Genomic DNA, 19,165 nt, shown 5'->3' on the forward strand with positions numbered 1-19,165 from the left:
AAAAAATCCCAAACACATAGTAAAACAGCTAATATTATAATAATATAACATTGTTATTAATATACTAATTTTCTCCCAAATAATCTTCGCATAATGCTTTATATTAAGATATAAACAATATACTGTACATTTGGAAATATATATATATATATATATATATATATATATATATATATATATATATATATATATATATATATACACACACACATACATATACACATATATATATATATATATATATATATATATATATATATATATATATATATATATATACACACACACACACACACACACACACACACACACACACACATTTTAGGCTAGCATCATTTTCTCATTGGAATGCACTTGTAGATTAAACGAGATAACGGGTTGCTGTAATGCACGAGAATAAACTTCTTCTAATTAGTATTGGGATTTCCGTGAGGATGATTAGTACAAAAGAATAATCCAGCTAGACAGAGTTTGTATTCCATTTGGCAAGCATATATAATATGCAATTAACAACATCCTTTTAGTATTACTGTCAAGAGATATTGTTCATATAATTGGTTGCTATAAAATACCATCACTTCTACCTTTTAAGACTCCACCTCATTTCACTGGAGTCTTCTACCTTAATCCATGTCACCACTCTAAAACTGGCAATAAAATACTGATTTTGTAATAGATACAAGTAAGGTGATAGTGAGGGATGTTGTATATTTCTTTGCTATGTTGGTAATTGAATCATTTATATTGCCAAGACCTTACAAAACATATTATGTATACTTCAGTATATCTAGGGAAATAATGTAAATGTAAAATAACGTATTGTGCTATCTAGTGTGTTTTAAATTAAAATATATATATAAATGTAATTGCTGCTGCAATTGTGTGCTAAAGACAACGTTGGTATTGCTTTCAAATTTTATATATATATATATATATATATATATATATATATATATATATATATATAGATATATATTGCAGTGTATATATATATATATATATATATATAGCAGTATGATCCACATTTAGCATATTTAAGTCACATATTTAAATTGCCAACACTGTGAATGTTTATAATAGAAAGACAATCGATGGTGTCATCATATGCTGTGGCATTTTCTCTTTGTAGACATGTATTTTTACTAAATAGAGTAAATACAATAGAGTAGATGCCATAGCACAAGAAACATCATAGGATAACCCCCGTGTATTCCGTGCAACCGTGTTGAGTGTCAGGGCTGTACATAGGCAGGGCACAGGGCACCTGTGTCATATGTACCTGTGTCTGGGTGAGTCCCAGTGAAGCTGCCAGCTCTGCTCTCTCGGGCAGTGCCAGGTACTGAGTCTGCTGGAACCTCCTATTCAAAGCCTGCAGCTGCAAACTGGAATAAATAGTCCTGGGCTTGCGGATCTTTTTCCCTTTCCCATTGAAACGAACTTCCCCTCCTTCCACCACGGTGCTTTTCTCTGAATCGGCCCCTGCACAAGAAACAAAAAACACACTCATTAACAACAACAACAACACAAAAAGCAGGTACACAAAATAATAAAATACAACGTTAATAGAAAAGAATAATCACAGGATCAAAACGTGACAAACACAATCTCCAGTGGCAGCCTGGGCGAGTATTTCTTTTTTTTTTTTTGGTGCTGTTTCCTATTTTTTCCCCCCCGCATGCTGCAGTTTAGGTTTAATTACCCTTAATTGCATACATTGTTTATAGCGCTACGCAATAAATAATTACGGAGGCTAATGCGCGCACATCTGGGCTGATGTTGCAATGGGCGCTGTGTGCTCAAAGCTGCTTCTTCTTCTTCTCCTCCTCGGCTCCTGGTGAAACCAAAAAAAAGGGGGGAACCCAACCCAACAAAAAAGGGGGGAAAAGAGAGAGAAAAAAAAAAAAAGTGCCTCCAGCTGTTGCCTTCTCCTCCCCGGGAATACAGCAAGGAGATCAGAGAGATATATGCAACATGCATGATATGGTACTGTACCTGTCTCCTCTAAGCGGCTCTGGCTCAGGCTGGCGCTGTTGGGGTAGGACTGCACGGTGCTGATGTAGGGGTTAGAGGAGTGGCTGCTCACCGAGTTCACATAGGGGTAGCCCAGCGGTCTGGAGAAGGACGAGGCGCCGCTGTACGAGCTGCTGTCATGCTGCGGGTGAGCGGCGGAGTGCAGGCAGTGCATGGAGTAGTGCCCGTGGGACATAGGGGAAGGCGGCATCTGCTGGCTCGGTGGCCCAAACTCCATGAACACCGCCTTCCCTGACACCGGGCTACTCAGACTTTCTGGCATTGTAGTCATGGTCATCGCTTCTCTTCACTCTGCCTCCTTTCTGCTGCCTTATTTTATTTATTTATTATTTTGTCCACCACCTTCTGGAGAGGGGTTTTTTTTTTTTCTTTTTTTTTTTTTTTTTTTAAAGGGGGGATCCTCCTGCTTTGCAGGGAAAAAAGGATCCCAATTTAAGCGGATCGGATTTTTTCACTTTCCATTCATAAGAAAAAAAATGGAGTTTTGTCTCTTTGGGGGAAGAGAGAGAGGGGAAAAAAAAAAAAAAAAAAGTGGCAACACCAAAAAAAAAAAAGTCCAAAGCGTGAGGCTGTATAGATCCTACACAAACTCGCCTAAGAGCTTTAACTCAGCCCCGCTTTTGCATATTCATAAGGCGGCATGCGCTGATTGGTTGGGTGGCTGATTCGAAGCGCTGTGATTGGTCAAAGCGTGCCTCGGGCTGAGCCCGGAATGGGGAGTGAGCGTGGAAGGAGCGAAAGACGACTTCCCAGTGCCCTGTGATCTGGAATATATATATCACAATGCTAATAAAGTCTAGGGATCGGAACATATACAAACACAAGGCAGGCAGATGAGAAGACAGTTCAGGTACAGAAGACGCTGGATTGTTTAATAATCAGTGGCATGGTTTATTTATTTGTTGTCTTCTCCCACATTGCCCAGTTGCACCGGTTTTGACTCAATACAGTAAAAAGTAAATGATGCCCTAGACCAGCACTTTTCCACTCAATTTGTGATCTGAGACACCAATAATACTTTGGTAAACCACAGTGAGAAAATATGTCAGATTCTGTAAACATGACATCTAGAAACCCCACCAAAAAAAAAAAAAAAAAGATGAATGGATCAAGGATTGTTATATCAGTGCTACACACTACAGTGATTTTAATTGGCAACGACATCATTGGTTGTGTTGCTCAGTGTAGCGGTGTTAATTGCAAAACGGAGAATGAAACCTAAACAAACGTGTACATGAGTCTTTCCTTTACCATGTAAATACCCTGCACCAAACTTTTTGTTGATGCTACAGTCCGCAGAAGAGCATCTGATTTATATTTGGTGACACTTTTAATTGAAACGTTAAAGAAAACCCAATTCCAGCTAAAACTAAATATTTTTACTGGATACTATAAGTGCAGTGCCTTAAAAAAAATGCTGATTTGGGTGAGCATTATATATATTTGTATATTTCCTTTAATCAAAAGTAGGAAAGGAAAGTTAAGATTTGTATTTATTTATTTGGGGAGGGGGGGGAGGGGGCGACCCATGGTCCCATCAGTTCCACATTATTAAGCCACAAACTCCCTGAAAGATATGTATCTTGAAGTCTATACACTTGTGTAATACTGTTTCTGATTCAGTTAGAATTGAAAAGTTTGTGTGTGCTATGTACATGCGCAGTTGTATCATGGGACTCCATGTATTAGAAAGCCCAGGGAGAATCCCAAATTACTTTGTTGGATAATTAGAAAGTGTTGATAATTATTTCTGTCATAATTTAGTGGTGTGACTGTAGAAGGTAAATGATCTTGTGAAAGTTCACACGTGCAGATGTATTTGTTACTGATTCATTTGATTAAATGCTGGTCTCAAGTGCTCTGATCCCCAGCTGAAGGCGGCCTCATTAGCATAACACTGATGTTTAATTTTCATACGCATAATTAGCCATATATTTAACAATAATAGCAACATGCTGCCTTCCATTATTAAACAGCCTGAGATTTGATCTGGCCTGAGCTGAACTTTCTCAGTTATACCTCTATTGTGTGTGCTATCACAGCCCCAAAGCTTTGTAATAAACCACATTTTGATCAAGGTAAGGCAAATAAAATAAAAATATCACACTACATTATGCTGATATTGATATGTTAATAACGCATTCCTTATCTCTTAAGTATTCTGTTGCTGGCAGATAACAAAAATAGCAGAATTACTCAAATAATAATTAAATACTGTCACAATAAGAGACACATTAATATATGCAGGTATAGTCCAAACTAGCGATGTATCACTTTGTGCATGCGCTTTACATTGTGTACTGGCTTGTATATGTCCAGTAACATATGCAATGATCAGTTGAACCCACACAAGTGCAGAAGGGGCCAGCAAAGCAAGGGGTTAATGAAATGATAAGGTGATTGTATATTAGATAAACATATGAGGAGGGCATTTGCAGGCAGGTGATTGCAGACTCCATCAATGCTGGCTGAACAAGGCATCTCTCCCATAATCATATTTCTGTGACTGGTGCCACAGGAAAACGCTTAGACAGCTGACATATGTAATACTAAGATTATACTTTTGTTTGAAAGCATCCCTGTCTAATGTCTGAAATTATTAAACGGTCCCTAAGAAGCCGCATTGTAGCAATGCAAACCTTTGAAAAGGAACATGAACAATGTATTGGGTATTATTTCTATATGATCTGTTCATCATTTTATTGGCCATTTGTTCATAAATTAAAGGTGACAATATATGGAAACAATGGAGTTGCTTTAATAAAATGTGAAATATTTAGCTGAATACTGGCATCTATATTTCTATACATGTAATACTGCATGTGCATTTGAGAGGAGCAGCTGTAAATTGACTTCTCACTCTATACTGTATGTAGCATAGAAAAAACATTGGATTTGGATTTCTTGGAGGTTTATGTGCATCCTTCTATGTCAATATACTGATGGTATCCACATACAAAATGATGACAAATTGCTCCAAACTAAAGCCAAGTCCTATCCCCAAAAAGAAAGGAATATAGCTCCCTCCATCATCAGAACTGTAAAGCACATAATAATGTGAGTAAGAAGTAAAATGTATGCTATAAAAAAAACTGCGTTCTCAGCAAACAGTTTTACTTTCATTAGTCACCTTTACCATTAGGATTATAAATGTGTACCATAAATACTACCACCTCAGTATAATTGCTTCACAAACAGCTTGTTACCACAGCAGTTGATAAAATGTTGCAGTCTTAATAAAATTATATTTGGGTAACCTTAGTGAAAACAGATCCTAAAACAAGTTGCTGGACTAATCGCAAGCAAAACGATTAGACACCAAAATAAACAATATTTTGTTTGGCAGACATATTATCAAGGTGTCTTTCTGTCATATATTTAACAGTTACTGTATTGTTCAGATTAAAGCTCTCAGCAACCTTTATTACACTGTGCAACGAATATTACAATTACTGGTACAGTCTTTAATATGTTTCAATTATAACTTATCCTTGCAGAAACAGCACTGATTGTTATAGATTCCTTGCTCATAAATTATTCTTAGCTATTGCAGAATAAATAGTATTATAAACACACACAATACTATTTATCATTCATAGGATATGTAAATACTGAAGTACTGGAAGTGGAAATATTGATATACAAAAGGTGGACCATCCTTTATTTATGAGAATAAAGTGCAAGGAACATTCATATATTTAAATATGCCAGCAAAATATAAATACTATTTAGATGGCGATTACTTCTGTTCAAAAATATATATTTGTTCCAGTGTGATGCATGCACCATATATAATATTACAGATCTTTAAAAGTAATTAAATGTGACAATATAATAATATTAAGGCTATCGGTTATAGTAGGCAAATAGAATGTGCTTATTTCCCCAGACAAGAGTAATAATCAAAATTCATGTTTTAAAAGCTACCAACATCTTTAGTATTTTTGGCAAGCACCAAAATCTTTGTTTTTCTGTATAAAGCTAGAAACGGAAGGACCTGGCATGGATGCTGCGAAAAAATACATGGAATAATCGTGACAATTCTGCAATAGCTCAAATAACTGCATTGAAGTTGTACAACAACAAAAAAAGGGTAGATTTTGTTTCTGCCCGGGCACATCTCAAACAGAATAGGCTAATAAAACAAGATACTTAAAAAGTAGCACATTTAAGACTAGGTGATCAAAAAGCGTGTTTACCGTTTATCTCTTGATCAACATTACTTCTGGCAGTATTGCATCCTCCCTGCACATTGCTAATGTTGGATTGGATCCCAGTGCATGGTTAGTGGTCTGTAGCAGAGTGAACTACAATTTGAATACCAAATTAAAAGCGCTTACATTCCGGCAGGCTGATTAGCAACTACCTAATTACACATCATAAGCTTCACCTTCAGAATGGGACTGGTCTGAGTTTTTTTCCTCTCATTTATTTTGGTTTGTACTTTTTTTTTTTCTCTATGTATTCGATGACTAATCAATTTGTCTTGCACTGCAATTAAATCCTTTTTTTTTTTTACAAAATTAGTTTGTAAAATGGTGTTGTGAACTGGTTTTAAAAGCTCATAGGACTGGATTTATGCATTATTATTTTATGTTAATACAATAACGATCATATAAAGCACGGTACCCACTTATCATACTCTCACTTGCAAATACAGTATGTATAACTGATGCTAACACACCATTTTAAAACATTAGCAATTTTTTATTTAAAAAAAAAAAGATCAGATCTGTTACTTGTTAGATGCTGTTTATTTTCACATAAAATAAAGGAAATTATCCTTTATTAAAGGAAGCTAGAGTCATTTTGTGTAATTGCAACGAGCATTTTATTTTTCTTAGATTTTTGCACAGGTCTCGGTTATTAAAATAGCTCTTAATACTGTATTAATTAAATACTGTAAGTCTTATTCAAACTATGTGCATCGGGGGGAATCAAACCACAGTTACACCATCAAGTCAAATAACATAGTTCCCCAAAAAGCTTTTGCATTGAGAAATCGTCAATAATGTACATCTTGAATAGACACAATTGCTTCGCTCAATCCCTGAAGTCGATACTGTAGTGGCATCTACAGCAATACTGTAGCTTGATCAATCTAGCATTCAGTTTAAATCTGATTCATATGAGACATTTATCCACCAGATAAAGCACTGCGCTGGATGCTTACATGTTAATCCTCAATCTTGTTCTTGCTCCAGTGTTAGAAAAGTTCTCAATGTGGGATTTTAATCTTTCATAATAACGCACAGAGAAATGTGATGCTCTGTAGCAACTTCTATACCCAGTCCATGAACTTCTTGATTTATCCTTAAGCTTCTTCTGACAGTTTAGTAAGGATTTCCGCTCCTCCTGATGTAATTACAATGGTATGTTCAAACTGTGCTGATCTGAAATATATATATTTACCAGATATTAGCAGGGCAGCAACAGGTCAGCAAGAGAAACGCCAACATTAATTGTGAGACACAGTTTCTCACAGTTAATGAGAAATAAAAGAGAATCCCACATAAGCAACACCTTTTATTGTCTACTGATACTGCCGTCCATCTGTCCTGGAGGATTTTAAAATCAGGGGATCCTTCCATTATTATGGGTTCTGGAATGAAACAAATACATCATTTTGAGTTGACCAGATGATTTGGAAATTGGTCAATCTTATAACGTGTAAAAGGACGTTTGCACGCGCGAAATCCATCTGTAGTGTTAGAAATGTAAGACAAGAACCACTCATTCAAAAAATGTATAATATAAACACATTCCTTTCTGCAGATGTGAGCCCCCAAAAAATGAAACTGTAACAGTCATTAAAGATGAACCCAATATTAAAAAACATTGCATGTGTATCATATTGAGCACTATTCATGAATACATTCATATTTAGAATGGAAACAAACTGTTTAATGTCTTTACTGACCTTTGAGTTGGAAGAATATACATAAAATGCCATGGATAAAAATTAAAGAAGAATTAAATGTGAAAGGTATCTGTGAAAACGACAGCAGATGTGTGACCTTCACAAAATTGCCAGTCCACTAAAAATAGTGTTGAATATTAACAGCATGAAGATCAGCAGGGACAGAAAGGGCAAACACATTTTAGCTGATAGTGATTAAGCACAAAATAGTCATATTAACCATGTTATTATCTTACTGTACCAGAAATGCATCTTTATATATATAAAAAAAATAAGGCTGCCAGCCAATCATAATGTTGATTAGAACCATGTTAACAAATAGATTTAACCAAAATTTTGTTAACACCTTGGCTGTCAGATTGGGCAGTAATCTAATGTTGCTGCCCCCTCTGTAGTTGAGGGGTTAATTATGTGTCACAGATGTTGAGAAAACAAAAATATAAAGGAAGACACTGTTTTTAGTCCACACAGATATCTCAGTGGAAGAGTTAAAGGTTAAAGGTCAGCAGGTTCAAGGTTCAATTCTCTGGCTTGTGACTTCCCTTTGGTAAACGTTTTCAGCTGTGACATGTTTAAAACCTAAAGTTTTTTTGATGGAGATACCTGTTGCAAAAAAAGTAGATGCAAGTCTAGTGTTCAAGGCACTGATTTCCCATGGTCAATTAAAACGCATGTACAATATCATCTGCATTTATTTAGATGTACCTGCTGTTAAACAGAAACATTTTAGCACAACCTCAGAAATGCTTTCAACTTAGACATGCAATTGATTTAAAAACATTTTGCAGGTGGACTGTACTCTACTAGCAAACCCCCGAAATCTGAATTCACTAGCAAAACCTAAATGCAATGATATGATGTATATTACCCAGCATTATAGGCACAAACATTAATGGATACATTTGCCAAGCATTGTTTTTCTATTGATTTAATGTTTTAATGATATAGTGACAAACAATTCATTGTATATATACTGTTTACTGATATGCATATCCAAATTATAATCACATGCCATATTTTTGTCTTATGTCTGTTCAAATCACCTCTGTATATAGAATTTCAATCACCCCTGTATATAGAATGTAAATTACATGTTACTTATATCCAATTTCATTACTCCAGCCCAATAAAGCAAAAATATTTTCCAAACAAGATTAAAGTATGAAAATGTAAATTAATTTACTGACCTATGGTGAAAGCCATACCTTCTTCCATTAGAAAATAATTGTCATTTGCTATAAGAAATAAACAAAAGACACATTTTCACACATTTTAAGAGCCCCAGTGAAACACATTTTTGTTTAAACTTAGAAGATGATTCTTTGGAATGAAATCTTACAACTAGTCAAGCAGTTATTACAAAAACCTTTCACAATGTTATGAATAATATTTTCATTCAATGTACTAGACTAACACTTCTCACTTTAAGTGAATGGTAATATGTAACATTTTGTTATACCAACTTTTCATGAGAGGTTTATGGTGTGCAGCAAAATAACTCAAAATCATACATTTTGTGACTTAGTAAAATGAAAAAACAAAAAGGCTTTATTAATCTCTGCACCACTGAAATGTATTTCTTTGTCACAGAAGCTCAACAATATAAATAAAAACTTAGGGGCCAATGCAGAAAGCGGCGAGAAGCCCTATCTCGACATTTTTTTGCCAAATATGCCTACAGCAATTCAGTAAATGGCGAAAAACTGGCGAGATGAGGAAAATCCGGCGGTTTTTTTTGGCGTGAAAAAAATCTCGCCGCGCGGGTGGTGAGATGCAATATCTCGCCAATTTAAAACCCCGCTGTATTCTAGTAGCCCCGATCAGCATCTCGGCGCTGATCGCGGCTATAAAATGGAGAGATTTTCTCAAAATCGCTCCGCCAACAAGAAAGTGGTGCTGAGCGGCGAAAAGGGACATAGAAAAAAAATCTGTCCCTTTTCCTGGCTCGGAGTGATGCAGGGGGGCTCTTACACACTGCACCCATCCCTGCTAACCATAATATATATATATATATATATATATATATATATATATATATATATATATATATATATATAAAACTAAATAATATACACCAGTAACCCCTTCAGTTTCATATATTTATTGGCATGCACAGCAATGACACTATAGGGCTCGCCATCTCTCTGCCGGATTCCTCTCCCAGATATGCGCACTTTCCTGCATACTGCGAGGGGAATCCGCCAAAAAGATGGAGAGTTTAAAGTATGGCGAATGGCCAGTTCTCTGCATTGGCCCCTTAATCTCAAATGTGTCTATGCACACACAAAGCACTGAATGAGTTATGTTGCCATGTAATCATTCCCTTTTGGGTCCACCTAGCTCTTGAAAGAATTCATAACAGCCTTCAGGTGGAACTTTACATACAATTTAAGTCCAAATCTTTCACATAATTTATCCTAAATGTGTTCAAGATCTGACCAATGTAAATAGAGATACCATAAAGTTATTCAGGAAAATCAATATGAACAGAAGCAAAATAAGAGACTAATCTATAAGCAGAGATATGGGGCAAATGCTCTGTGCAACACACACACACACACACACACACACACACACACACACACACACACACACACACACACACACACAGTAGAACATGCATAATAAACAGAGACGTTTTGCAGTAACTTGCATAGAAACTTGTTCTACTCCAAATCCCCACAACTCGACTAAGGGAAATTATTTATAAGCCATTTTTTTATCATCCCAGATATGAAAATATTCTCAGGGTTTCCTTACAGCCTTCAAATTATTTTTTTCTTTTAAAGAGAGAGAGACCACCAAAGTAAAATAAAAACCGAGAGAATAGTAGCACTTTGTACAGAATTTTGATCATTAATTAACCCAGCACCTTGCCACATGTGTTTGTTTTAATGTACTAAATCGAATCCCTTTCATTTGTGCACACACTCACCATGTTCTTGGCTTTCGCTCATTCATTTACTAATCACGCCCATGCAATTATTTATCTATTTTGTCAGGGACCCTATGTAGATTCCCATTTATTAATGACATTGGTGCTTGCTACTTACCTTCCTTTACTGAAAGCATGCACATATGCATTCATACTCTTCCATATTCATTGGCATTAACTAATTTATTCAATTCAGTATTTAAGTCCTTTAGTAGCTCCATACCAAAGTTCCTACATCCAATTAAATGGATGTGTCTTTGGTATGAGGCCTCTAATGGCATGATAAACTTCAGTCCAGAAATTCATATTAATCAAGGAACTAAAGTTTCTGTTTACTTCTGTTTCTGAAGTACTTTTAGCATCATTCTTTGCTACAGTGTTTGTGATAAGATTAAAAACATCCACTCCAGTCTTCAATCCATCGTACACTGTACAATAGAGACAGCTGATCTTGGCGCGCCTATACGGTAGCTTAGCAATTCAACCACTTGTGTGCCCTTATGCAAGTTCAATAGACATCATCACATTTTTCTTATTTTCTAGGGGCGATTGCACTGACAGGGTTAGCCAAATGTTCCCCCCATTGGAAAACAAATGTAAAAGACTACATGGAAGTAACATTATGGGATCAATGTATAAAGACAGAGTTTGCTGTTATGCACTGCACCATTTTCTGCACCAAGCTGCATCATACATAGTGTTCTGTGTTTTAAGTATTTACCGATTGTTACCTAAAAATGACCAGGTGTTTTTTTTTATCAAAAGAATTCAGTTTTGACTGATTTACACCCATTTTTTGCTAACAAAAACGAACGTCTTGTGCAATTGCTGTGTATCCTCAGCTCTGATTGAAGCATTTCCTGCAGTAAATAATGTAACATACACTGGACCTAATAGCAAAGGTAATATCTTGTGATTATTTTCTCACGTACGTCACAAGGAGATGTTGGCCGCCTATTTTGTGGCTTCCGATTCTGTTTTTTGTGGTGTGGCTGATGGTAAAAAGGTACAATTCCAAAGTGCGGGGAAACAACTTCAGGTGAGGAGAATCCTGCTCATGCAGCCAACACAACATAGACAAACAATTTGTTCAAAGTGCAAGTCTCCTCTAAGACAGAGGTACAAAGTAGAACTCTACTCACAAGTTCATAATGACGTTCTCCATTTAATGTGACATCCTAGAACAGTGGAAAGTCAACGTTTCAGGTCCCATATGGACGTAAAACATTGTCTTTCCACTGTTCTTGGCTGTCACGTTAAATGGAGAACTTCATTATGAACTTGTGAGTAGAGTTCTACTTTTGTACCTCTGTCCTAGAGGGGACCTGCACTTCGAACAAATTGTTTGAAGGTAAAAAGGTCAAATGTGTGTATATATTACCAGATTTATTTCTTTATTCTACCCAATTTCTACCCAATTTCACCCCGGTTTTAATGTATAGAAAATATACACAGAACATTTCCTGGATTATATATATTTTTAGAAATAAAACATGGAAATGTGGAACACTAGTTATATGTAACAAGCTTCTTCTTTACATCTGATGCAGGATGCCAAACAAGATCAAAGCCACCTCAGAGGTGCACTATTTGTTACATTTTATTACAAAATGGGCATCACGTAACAAATCCCTACTCCTCATATTCACCCTCTACAAACCGCAAGCTGATGCAGTGGGGCAAATTTGGAGCAAAGGATCTTAATACATTGATGCTAAGAAATGCTAAATTGAAATGTAGCTAAGGGCATTTAAAATGTCATTTATTACAAATGGAGACTGTGATGGCAGATACAATAGACATCTTCAAAAAAAAGGTTAGAGCTCTTTTTTTTGTTTTAGAAAGGAACGGTATACAGGGATATACCAAATAAGTAAACATAGGAAGGATGTTGATCCAGGGAGAAATCGCATTGCCATTATTGGAGTCAGGAAGGAATTACGTTTTCCCCTTATGAGATATTATTGGATGATATTTCACTGGGGATTTTCTGTTTGCCTTCCTCTGGATCAAAATTCTTTAAATACAAATACTTTATCCTGTATCCGTCATCTAAATTTAACATAGGTTGAACTTTATGGACATGTTTTTTCCCCAACTCATCTACTATGTAACTATGTAACTCTTTGCATCAATTTTACATGGCCTTGATAGAGAAGGGCCTATTCATTCAAAAGGCAGTCCAAGCACAGCATGAAAAAAATAAAATGGGATTGAAGCAGGGGGTTTCCGGAGTTGAGCGCGTTTATTTCAGCTCCAGGAATCCCCTGCTTCTAGAGATACTACCTCTGTATGAGGTGCCCATAGTTGCTCTGGCTAGGCTAGCAGTGGTTCACATAATGGCGGCTTTAAATGGCCTGCGTCATGCGGGCCAATAGGAAGCCTTGACTTCATCCGGTGCGGCTTCCTATTGCGCTCGTGTGACCAGACATTTAAACTGAAGAGATACTGGCAGCACCCACGAATGTTTGTATCTCGGGAAGCAGAGGGTCCGCGGAGCTTAAATTAATCCCCTGCTTCAAGTATATATATATATATATATATATATATATATATATATATATATATATATATATATATATATATAGACAGAAAAAGAGAGAGAGCGCACGCCCCATAGCATAATACTGCATAAAATTTATTAAAACAGAGGAAGGGGGTGGGGGGTGGGGGGGGTAGGAATCGCACTCACAAGATGCAAATAGTTAAAAGGCAGTTTGTGAATATATCACCACCATCCGGTTCTGGATACTGGAACACGTCTCCGTGGACTCCTTCAGGGCTGCCAGACACGATCACCAGGAACCAGATGTATAAGGCTCCGTTCGCTGTCTGTGTGTAGTCCAAAATCCAGCTCTCACTTCCAATGGCCGCCGATTGTATTCCCGCGCTTGGTGTAGGCTTCTGCGCGTGCGCGGCGTCGTCGTGATGACGTAATCGCGCTCTCAGTACCCTAACGCGTTTCGTCACCTGACCGGTAACTTTCTCAAACATTGGAAACCTCATCATTATGGACTAATTATTGAAGGACTGGTTGGATTTTTATTGATTTTTCTGTTTTTTTCTTTTAGCACGTTTATGCACTGTTATGATAAATTTTATTGGTTGTGTTATAATAGAATTTATAAAGGTCACACTAGTTTAAGAGATATACACAATTTTAATATATTTGTCACTTTACACAATTCTTTATTCAATAATTATAGTTTCATTTAATCATTTTATCACAGTAATATTATTTTTTGGCGCCACACTTTTTTGTGTTATATATATATATATATATATATATATATATATATAAAACTGCAGCGCTTTGACTGCTGCTTTAAATCGGCATGTCAGCTTAGGTTTTTTTCCGTCTCCCCTACATGGGAAGCATAGAGTCTCTGGATCTAAATCACAGTCATTTTAGCTCTGGGGACCCCCTGCTTCCTGAGATACTTGCCTCTGAAGGGGCCGCTGGTAGCAGCGCCGGGTGGTCACCCATTATGGTTGTTTAAAGGTCTGTGATCACATCGACAAATAGGAAGCCGCAACATCATCCCTTGTGGCTTCCTATTGGCTCCTTGACACAGGACCTATGAACAGGATTGAGATATCGGAATCACCATAAGAGGTATATATCTCGGGGAGCAGAGTACCCTGGAGCTTAAATTAATGTAGTCCAACCCCGGAGACCCTCTGCTTTCCACATGGGGGGAGGAATTGTATTTATTTATTTTCAAATGGAAATGGTTCTTTTAAGTCTGCAAGATTGGGGGGGGGGGGGAAACAATAGAATTTTTTTTTAAATATAAATTTGGTGCAACACCTTTGCACTCGGGAGAATATCATAGAGGATCAGCACAGACACCTATGACTTGAAATTAAAGGATTACAACTTGGAAAGGAACAATGACAGTTCAGTGATTCACACTTGGTGGACACTCATAATTTCACCCTCGTATCCTTCATCATAAAAGGACAGTTTATAATATCATACGTTATTAAATCAGAAAAGAAGGGAGTTGAATGTTGGAAGCAAGTAGTGGGGTCCATTGAATCATAGTTAATAACTCATGTGAATTGTAATTGAGAGGCATATCTCAGCGCCTTCTCGTTGCTCAACTCATCACCATTTAATTTACATGACCTCATCTGCAATTATGGGATGTCATTTGTGATGCAATGAAAGCCCAGAAGAGGACATCATATTATGAAGAAAAGTTAAGTGGAGGCTGTATGCTGCTGAATTACTCGTGTTAGTCACTAAACCATCACATACTGTACATTTTGTTAGTAGACAATTTTAGAACAAAGTTGAAATAGATTGAGGACATTTAAAAAAAAATGGGATTAAGATGTTTCTAAAATGTTTTGTAGCTGTTTCGCGATGCAACCTTGGGCAATAAATGGTGCAATGTGTGTCAAAATAAACTTTACCGCTGCACATAAAAACCTTGGTATTTAGTGACCGTTTCAACTTACCTCTGATCAGGTTTATATTGTGGATGCCCAAAAGTAGTTTGTGTGGCGCTCAGCAATGAAGAACAGGCCTTGTGGCAATAAAAAATATGTTTATTAAAGCTACATTAAAAAAACAGTGGATGGTGCAACACTCCTATGTGTTTCGTGCTTCAAAGCACTTTATCAAGGATAAAGTGCTTTGAAGCACGAAACGCGTAGGAGTGTTGCACCCGCCACCGTTTTTTTAATGTAGCTTTAATAAACATATTTTTTATTGCCACAAGGCCTGTTCTCTGTTGCTGTGCATCACACAAACTACTTTTGGATATCTCAGGACTCTGGACGCGGCTGCACGCCTGAGGAATCACAGGGGAATACAGTGAGTACTCTCATTTATTATGGGCCATCCCAATGAGGACGGGAAGATATTACAATATTGCTCCCCACCTTCAGAGAATTATTGAGCCTAATTCATGTGAATATTGAGAAATGTACCAGTAATGATTTAATACAATCCCCATGTGCTGTAACCTCTACATATTGAGGAAGAAAAATTGTTATGGGACCAAGCACTTGAGCACCTGCAAATACCTATACACACTCTTATATTGTGGATGCAACAACTATTTGTAATTTATTGTAACATATGAAATAAGGCTTAACCAAAGATTTATTTCCCAACTAAGCCACCTTCAGAGGATGAGCAGCAATCGAGGGCGAGGGGCTGTGTTTGTTTTATTTTTAAAAATATCTTCAGCTGCAATTTGTAAACATTTGTAAATATATATTTTATTATCCGTATGCTATGTGATTGTGTTTAATGTGGTTTAATGTATTTTGTTTTATTTTTATTTAATACTAGCTATGTACACGTTTGGTTAAAAAAAATTGCATACAGAATATTGTACATAATTAGAACTATGTATAATGTAGGCATGGTAATAAAATTTGTCAAAATGTAAAAGTAAACAATGAAAAGGAAACCCTTGCTTATATTTCATTAGTATGTGGAGTGATGTATAGAACAAGCTGGAAGTGCCTCTGGATTCTAGGTACACAGCGGACAGGGTAAGCAGGTTTAAGGAGACTTGAATTTCTATTCTGTTGCCAACACCTTCTTAAACACAAACCTTGTAGATGGGGACAGACGAAGATTATAGAACACGGCAGACTTCCAGAGATAGGAAACCATCATTAAACGGCCCCAGTCGTAAAGGAGCATTAAAAAAAGTAGGGTAGGAAAGTGAAAGCCCTAAGTAGAGCACAAGAGGCAAGAGTATGGCAAGAGATTAGAGTTGAGAAGTACTGTAAGTGCAGGCAGAGGAATGTTAAGCCTTGAATGAGTGGAGGACATAATTAATGCAGAAGTAAATGGGAAGTTAGCAGACTGATTTAGAGAGAGACAGATCTAAGGGATAATGAGAAGATATGATTTGAGCAACAGTATTTTGAATAGATGGCAACGGAGAAAGATGGGAATAGGGGAAAAGGGTATTTAAAGCAGTCACCAATTGTATGCAATCGTTTGTTTGTTTTGTATCATTTGTGCATAAGTTAGAAATAAGAGTTTCTGGTGTGTGGCAGCATTAATCCTACATTGGACAACCCCTTGGTTTCCTATTCCGGAGATTCCCTGAGATATGAAAACATCAGCTAGAAAGCTCCATACCAGCAGGCAGGACAATCAGAAATTCTCAGGTTATAATGACATCCATGTTTCTTATTGCCTTGCTAACAAGTAATATCTGATATTCACTGTCACAAACATGGGGAGGAAATATTTGTAATATCTGTTTCAATGTCTCAGAAATGGATGCTGCTAATACTGGAGGATTCACTTGTTTCAATTGGTTAAAATAAATATTAAAGAGCTGGGTATCCTGTGCTTTAATACAACATTACCATAGTGAGCTTGGGAGAGCATTAGAGTATGAGAAGGGGTAGTCTTATTGTTAAGGCAGAAGTTAAACTTGAAGCATTTATTGTACCTGTATTTTTCTACTTTGTACAGAGCTCTATACTCTTGGAATAAAATGTATATGATCCCCAGCACTTCAAAGAGACAAAAAATTATATTTGTTGATTCTGCTTATTAATATTTCAACACAAAAAGAAAAATCACAGATATTGTGTTGGAAACCAACTCTCTACATCAGTATATTTGAACATTATTATATTTATCAATGCAATTTGTAACAAGTTTATACAGATGCTCTGTGTACAAATAGTTAGGTGGAAACAACACATCAAGGGACATACACATTAATACAATTTAAAGAACAAATGATGAGAATATAGTAATGATTCTCATCCACTGGTCAGTGAGCGTCCATATGCAGGAAGTGTGGACATCGGAAGACCGTTTCACTGAAAGTAGTTTAAAAGGCAGGCAACGTTTCGAATGCAAAAGTCCTTCTTCAGAGGCTCGTTCCCACATAACCCCAAGGGGATGTATATTTTTTTATTATTATCCATATTAGCAAAGTAAAAACAGAAAGTTTAGGGAAGAACCACATTTCCCCTTGTGGGAACGGAGCTCTGAAGAAGGGCTGTAGAGCTCAAACTGTTGCCTCCCCTTTAAACTACTTTCAGTCAACTGTCTTCTGTTATCCAGACTTCCTGCATATGGACACTCACTGGCCAGTGGATGAGTATTTTTACCATATGTTCTTCTTTAAATGGTATATATATATATATCTCCTCTGAAGAAGCACGTTTGTGCTAATTGGAACGTCAATACGCATGCGGTGGCAAGGGATCTCCCGGTCAGCTGTTGAGCAGCTCAGCTGTTTGAAGGCTTGAAGTGGAGGTACCCCCATCTCAGCGTTCGCATGCGGTCGCGTGTAGGAAGCCTCAGCAGTGAATCAGCTGTTGAGCCTTTTATTGTGATCTCCATATTTCCCGAGTGCTACGAGCAGTGTGTCCGGGGACCTAGTGCAATGGGTCCCATCAGAAAAACAACTTTGGACCCTACTGCTCTCACTGGGACTGCATGGATCTCATTTTTACTTATTTCAATGTAAGTTTGTGATATATGTTTGTGTGTTTTTTAATACACCTTCTGCCTTTCGCTCTGGTGTGCTGTACCTTCTTTGTTGTTACTTTTTAAAGATCTTTCTGGATTGTTTGGTGGGAGAACGGAGCACCCTCCATTGACACATGCAGTAAGGAAGTGGATGGATTGAATACTACTATTTTCACAAGTTTATTGCCTTATCTTGACAGTCTGCACGATTGGGACTTTTTTATATATATGATTCAACACAGGATTTTCATGATGTGAAGGAACTACAGACTGTTTTAAATTATGTGTAATGTTGTTATAATAAAATGTATTATTATTTTGGTATACCAGAGTGCTATTGTGGGATACTTTCTCTCTAGTTGTGTATATATGTATGTGTGTATATATATGTTATATATGTGTGTGTGTGTGTGTATATATAGAGGTATCTGTACTGTGATAGCCGAGCTTAATAATCAAAAATGAATAGACGATACCGTTCTGTGGCTAAAGAAATGCTTTTATTTGTGCGAGCTTTCGAGATACACTGATCTCTTCTACCGGCGTTGTTACAATAGATAAAGCACGAAAGGGTTTTACTTAAAACAGTACATTCTGGAATGTATCTGTGTCTGAAGCCTTTCCCTCCCCCCTGTGCAGTATGCGATTTATGACTTAAGGTGTTAAATGGTCCCTAAAGGTTATGTATGTATGTGTGTATGCGTGTAAATATACATTTATAAAGTGCCCACGGTGTATACAGCCCTTTACAAACTGTGTGTGGGGGTGGGAGTGCATACCAATGGTGTGGGTGTATAAATGTAAGAGG

The 19,165-nt window shown here is 36.9% G+C and overlaps 2 protein-coding genes across 4 annotated transcripts in view; both read right to left on the reverse strand.

Moving 5' to 3' along the window:
- The window catches only part of DLX1 (distal-less homeobox 1), a 4,095-nt gene extending 1,560 nt beyond the window's left edge, over nt 1-2,535 (reverse strand). The window contains exons 1-2 of the mRNA XM_075609074.1: nt 1,993-2,535; nt 1,280-1,479 (exon numbers count right to left, since the gene is read on the reverse strand). Coding sequence (XP_075465189.1) covers nt 1,280-1,479; nt 1,993-2,308 — 516 coding nt within the window. The 5' untranslated portion in view covers nt 2,309-2,535. The remainder of the gene's footprint in view (nt 1-1,279; nt 1,480-1,992) is intronic.
- A 4,676-nt stretch (nt 2,536-7,211) lies between these two features.
- The window catches only part of METAP1D (methionyl aminopeptidase type 1D, mitochondrial), a 121,529-nt gene continuing 109,575 nt past the window's right edge, over nt 7,212-19,165 (reverse strand). For all 3 annotated transcript variants that reach the window (XM_075609072.1, XM_075609073.1, XM_075609071.1), the window contains 3 exons: nt 9,139-9,186; nt 7,555-7,633; nt 7,212-7,424 (listed from right to left, as the gene is read on the reverse strand). In XM_075609072.1, the coding sequence (XP_075465187.1) occupies nt 7,346-7,424; nt 7,555-7,633; nt 9,139-9,186 (206 nt within the window). In that variant the 3' untranslated portion in view covers nt 7,212-7,345. The remainder of the gene's footprint in view (nt 7,425-7,554; nt 7,634-9,138; nt 9,187-19,165) is intronic.

This window comes from Ascaphus truei, chromosome 7, assembly GCF_040206685.1.
Source record: "Ascaphus truei isolate aAscTru1 chromosome 7, aAscTru1.hap1, whole genome shotgun sequence".
Lineage (NCBI taxonomy): Eukaryota > Metazoa > Chordata > Amphibia > Anura > Ascaphidae > Ascaphus > Ascaphus truei.